This window comes from Chiloscyllium plagiosum, unplaced genomic scaffold (genome assembly GCF_037043375.1).
Source record: "Chiloscyllium plagiosum isolate Xiang-an unplaced genomic scaffold, Cpla_swu_hap1 HiC_scaffold_10, whole genome shotgun sequence".
Taxonomy (NCBI): Eukaryota; Metazoa; Chordata; class Chondrichthyes; order Orectolobiformes; family Hemiscylliidae; genus Chiloscyllium; species Chiloscyllium plagiosum.
The window spans coordinates 50,119,074-50,125,073 of NW_028270148.1; the positions used below are offsets into that span (position 1 = coordinate 50,119,074).

Sequence of the window (6,000 nt, forward strand, 5' to 3'; positions counted from 1 at the left end):
TTAAGGTGAGAGGAGAAAGATTGAAGAAAGAAATGAGAGGCAATATTTTTACACAGACAATGGTTTGAGTGGGGAATGAACTTTAAAAGGATGTGGTGAATGCAGTTATAGTTACAACATTTAGAAGACATTTGGATCAGCACATAAATAAGAAATGTTTGGAGGGGCATGGGCCAAGCACAGGCAGGTGGGACTCATCTTGTTTGGGATTATGGACTGGTTGGATTCAAGCGTCTGTTTCCGTGCTGTGTGATACTGTGACTCTATGTGGGAGATAGAGATTACTATGAAGTGGAAAACAAGGGTAGATTATGCATATCAGGTTTTTTTTCAATTATTAGAATTGAATCTAATACAGCAGGTTCAGAGGGGAGGTGAAGAGAAACGTAAGTCTAGAAAGAAGAGAATTTGTGTATTAATTGGTGGTCAACACAAGATGGAATACAAAAACCTTCTCTAGGTATGTAAACTGTAAGAGTTACTAAGAGCTAAAGTGGCTCCTTTTACAGACCAGGTAATACCATATGCTTAGATGAGCAATACAAGGTTTGAATACATAATGAGTACTTTCAGTTAGTGTTTGCTGAGAAGAGGAGTCTGCCAAAATAGCAGTCAAAGCAGAAATAGTAAAAATAATGGATTCGGTGAAAGTTAAGAAGAATGCGATTCTGAAAAGGGAGGCAATATTTGAGGTAAGTAAATGGCCCTGATGGTTTACAACCTAGGTGTTGAAAGAAGATAGGATAGAGATAGCTGGAGGGTTGTTATAATACAATAATCGAGAAAAGGAAAAGGTGCCGAAGAATTGGGGAGTTGAAAATATAATATCCTTATTTTTAAAATAATCTAAGGATAGTCCTAGCATCCAGATGAGTTGTCAACAATGGGGAAGCTTTTAGAAACAATAATCAAGAATAAAAATCAATAATTGCTTGGAGGTGTTTGAGCAATGAGGAATAGCCTGCAAGGATTTGAAAAGACAGATGTGGTTGACTAAACAAATTACTTTTTGATAAAGTAGCAGAGAACCTTGGTGAATGGAACATGGTGTATGTTAACAACATGGTTTTAAGAAACCTTTGACAAAGTGAAATATTAAAAGCTGCTTAATAAAATTGATATTCACGCACTTTGAGGGTTAGTTTACTGTCAGGAAAAAAGGAAATTGGTAAATAGTTATTTAATGGATTAGCAGATAGAAGAAGTGATATTCTTCAAGGATCAGTGCTAAGATCACTACCTTTCTTGTTACATATAAATGATGTGGAAATTTGGAATGCTGAGTGGAATTTCAAAGTTTGCCAATAATACCAAACTTGGAGGGATAGTATGCACAGAGGATAATATAAAGTACCATACAACTTGGATAGGCTGGCAGAATAGTTGAATAAGAGGCAAATGAAACTTCATACAGAAAAGTGTGCGGTGATGAACTTTGGCAGAAGGGATTAAACATACACTTAGTGGCGTATTTCTAAACAGTCTTCCAAAACAGAGGAGGTAAATTCCAAATGACCTTAACGAAATGCTTCATTCATCAGTTTAAACAGTTCTGTTTCATGCCTTTCTTGCCTTTGAATCAACCCAGGAGAAAGTGAGGACTGCAGATACTGGAGATCAGAGCTGAAAATGTGTGGCTGGAAAAGCAGGTCAGGCAGCATCCAAGGAGCCATTCCTGAAGAAGGGTTCATGCCCAAAACGTCAATTCTCCTGCTCCTTGGATGCTGCCTGACCTGCTGCGCTTTTCCAGCAACACATTTTCAGCTTTGAATCAACCCAACCCAATATGATGGACAGTAAAGTTTGGCTGATAATGAGTGTGTATACCCTGTCTGTCAGGACGCTTAGGTGTTCATTTTTTAATTAGGCGCTTAGAAAAACTGAGACATCGATACAATTTACATAACTCCCGGCATAATTAAAAAGTACCCTGGAAATCAATAGGATCATCTAAATGCTTTTTATAAAGTTAACTTGCTTTGAAGTTATATAGTATTGCAGTGTTAAACCCAAGCAATGTAAGAAAGCTGGAGAAGCAGGGTGTCACAGCACTTCTCTCTGAAGTTGGTTTATGGTCTAACACAGAGTTACACTATGCCTTTACTTTCATTACAAAACTATCTGGATTATTGCGTAGTTTTAATCTCCCTACTTGAGGAGGGATAAGGTTGCGTTGAAGGCAGTTCAGAGGACGTTCACTAGATCAACTCCAGAGATCAGGGGTTTGTTTAATGAAGGGAGATTGAACAGTTTAGAAGAATGAGAAGACATTTAATGAGGTATATTAGATGCTAAAGGGTGTTGACAAACTAGATGTAGACAGATGTTTCTTCATGTGGGGCAATCTGGAATGAGAGGTCATAGTTTCAGGATAGGGAGTAGCAGAGATGAGGAGGAATTCTTTCTCTCAAAGGGTCATGAATCTGGGGTATTCATTACCCCAGAGTGAGGTGGATGCCAAGAAATTTAATAAACTTGAGACAGATAATTTTCATTAGTAATGGGTTGGAGGGGTTCGGAGAGCAAGAAGAAAAGTCGAGTTGAAGCCAAGATGAGATTAGCCACAATCATATTGAATAATGCAGTGATTTGAGGGGTTGAATTAGTCCCTCTTGCTTGTCATTCTTACGAACTTTGCAGTAATTATGGCATAACAGTTTCAATTCAGCTTGCAATCTGAGAGGCATAAATGTTTTCATATTGTCACAATTTACCAAACTTTCCTGGTATCAGAGCGTTTCACAGAAATGTTTGGACTTCATCATAAACTTTTCTCCCTAGTATCAATTCTGTCCTACTCGCTGGTCAAAACTGGAGGCTAAACTTGACCATTCATAACCTATTCGTCCCTGAGTTGAGCTTCTGATCCTATAAACAACAAAATCACAACTGCCTGCTTTCCTTCAATGTAACAAGATCTGTCTCCACAGCTGCATCAGCTGATATGCTGCTAAAAAGTTTAATTGATACCTGTTATTTTGAAAGTTGACCATTCCAATGTGCTTCTTGTCTGACTTCTGTCTTCACGCTCCATCAAATTGAACAATTCTGTTGCCTGGATCTGAATTCATATTCCTTACACAAATCAGCCACTGAGCTACAGCTTCAATGGTTCCTCAAATTTTAAAAATCTTATCCATACTTTCACATCTCTGCACTGTCTTCACCTCTCCCATATAATTGCTTCATGCACTACCACCCTAGCTCCAAAATCTCTCCATTCCTCTAATTCTGGCCTCATGTGCATCTCTGATTTTAACTGCCATGCCAAAGGCAACTACATCTTTCACTCCCTGCACCCTAAATTCATGGAACTAAATCCTTACACCTCTCTGTCCCATTATCTTGCTATTCCTCATCATCTCATCACCTCACCCCTATCTTTTAAGATGCTCCTTAAAACCTATTGCTGGGACCAAAGCACCTGTGGTCATATCACCTTGTGTGGCTTCGAATCATATTTTGTTTAACATCAGTCCAGTGAATTATTAGGAACATTTTACAGCATTAAAGGCAAGTTGTTGTTGTAATGGTATTAAACAAAGTGTGCCCTAAGAAACGATGGAATATAAAGTTTATGCCAATATTTAAGAACTCAGTTGTTCAGTCATTATTGTACCACTTGCTGCACAGCTCGTTTACGTACAGGGTCAAACTGCAGAGCCTGTCACAAATCATTCATTCATAGTCAGTGTGTAACTAACTGGCAAAGCGCATCCTTTTTTTTTACCTGGATCAATAGTTCCAGTTCCAAGGAATTGACACACATGTGCTTTTCCAGAAACTCCAGTTTCTGGATGGTGATTGCGGTTTTCTGAGAGCTTTCCGCAGGCTGTTCAAGCGCTTGAAATACAGTGGCGCCGATAATCAAATAAAGCACCACTACCAGAAAATTAGCCGAGGCGGTCTTCCATTTCATAACAGTTGGGTTCAGGTCGCTGTCGTCTCCTGGAGTTAAAACCGTCGGTTTTGCAGAAAAGGACAGCCGTGGTTTGGCATTCTGAGTTGCTGTTTTGGGGTCTAATAGGTCAGGAGCTGCCACTGGGTAAAAACAGACACATAAAGAAATACATGGATTCTTTTCACTGACAGCAACATTTAGTGATTTACAACCTTCTGGGCAATAAAGCCAACTTACATTATGAGTTTTATGTACGTACAAAATATTCACAATACGATAAAGGACAAACATTTCAATTCCTATTTGACAGTGCACGTATATCAACTCAACGTATTGAACAGATCAGGACTGTGGGTTACATGAATGGAGTCATAGATTATCAGCATCGATTCACTTTGTCTCAACAATTGTTTAAGGAAGGTTCTCTTTTTTAAATAAAAAGCTTTTTTTTTTGCAATTCATATTATAGTTTCCACCCAGGAGTTTTCAAGTTCCTGACCTATAGTAAAAAAGATGTATTTCAATTAAAATGTTTGAAAATAAATCGTGTTTCATTGCGCTCACTACATTGTTAATCATACAGTTAGCAACATGCAGGATGCTGTACATACTATAAGGGACTGATGAAAATGTGCATCTTATCAGGAATTCTGAATAAATTACACTAAGAGCATATTCTCCGAACCTGTCACATTTACAAGATCATGAACGTTTATAGACCACTCTATGGACTATGAACAAAGCCATAATATGAAGATGTATTTCACATCTAGGTAATATGTTCTAAACCGACCTAAGTATAGCCTAATAATATATGCATCTTTATAAAACCTTACTCAGCATTAATTTCAGAATGACAATAGCAACAAACGCTTTTCAAATGCATTTAACAATTTGAAGTGATTTCCACGGAGGCGGTTGGTACTTACTTCTTGTACGAACAATTCAGCCTATTTTCTGAGATCAGCAATCCTTTTTGTTCATTTTCAATGGGAGAACCGGGCAGTTAGGAGTGGATGTTGCTGCCACATGGCTCATACGTGTTCATCCTAATCCAAACGCATGGGGCTCTCTCTCTCTGTAAGACTCACATACACACTCACACCTCGCTTCATTTAAAGGATCCACAACCATTAAAATCATTCTCCCATATCCAGAGGACCGCCTCTGCTTCCCACAGCGCGTTTATTCCAAAAGTAAATTATGCAATGCTGATTGTAATCGGAACGGGAAATATACAGGAAGAAAACAATTAGGCACACTGACAATCAGTAAATGCGATTAGTATTATGTAAACGTACAGTAAAAACAACAGTTGTTATTATTTTAACAGGCTAATTCATGTTTATATTTTATAACACATCTGCTAACATGTTGTATTGTAATGCATTTATCAGTTATCCGTTTTTGTGTCTGAGGTCTCATTGTGCATCTGTGTAGAATGCAACTGGCCATAAATTAATGAATGTTAATTGGGGACGTCTCTAAATATACTGACATTATAGATAAACACTTATCCTAAATATGTGACGTTAAGTACAAACACCTATCTCTTAATAAAAATGATCAACAACAGATTCAAAATTAACATGAGAAAGAGTTAAATAAGAATTCAAGCAAACCACCTAATTGACAGTTTCACAAGAAATCCATTTCTGAAACACATGCTTCTATTTTTAGAACCTCGTGTCTCACTACTGTACATGTGCAGAAGCTACATCTGGATTTTATGTTCACAGGGTGGTCACTTTTCTGCTCAATTAGGACCAATTGCATGCAAATAAGAAAAGTATCAGGGTCATAAGCAGTCAAAAGCTTTGGTGGTTCATAAACAGAAAATAAAGAAAAATAAACATCTACACTCATAACTTTTTAAATTATGTTATTTACATTTCAATAGAGTTTTTTAAAAAAACCGTTTGTCATAATAATTGTTTGTAGCAAGTCTCCAGAGATTTGCAAATAGCTGGTTTAGAAGAAAGATTTTCAGAGAATTTTCAGATTGCTGGCAATTTTACAGTGAACTTGCTATCAATGAAAAACACATACTTAGAGGATAAAAGTTAATTGTAATATTTGTTGTCTGATGAAGTCAATAA

At 37.3% G+C, this 6,000-nt stretch overlaps 1 protein-coding gene across 2 annotated transcripts in view; it reads right to left on the minus strand.

Moving 5' to 3' along the window:
- Nucleotides 1-4,955, minus strand: part of LOC122552824 (potassium channel subfamily K member 2-like) — a 187,463-nt gene extending 182,508 nt beyond the window's left edge. For both annotated transcript variants that reach the window (XM_043695809.2, XM_043695808.2), the window contains exons 1-2: nucleotides 4,831-4,955; nucleotides 3,731-4,041 (exon numbers count right to left, since the gene is read on the minus strand). In XM_043695809.2, coding sequence (XP_043551744.1) covers nucleotides 3,731-4,041; nucleotide 4,831 — 312 coding nt within the window. In that variant the 5' untranslated portion in view covers nucleotides 4,832-4,955. The remainder of the gene's footprint in view (nucleotides 1-3,730; nucleotides 4,042-4,830) is intronic.
- Nucleotides 4,956-6,000: the final 1,045 nt, after the last annotated feature.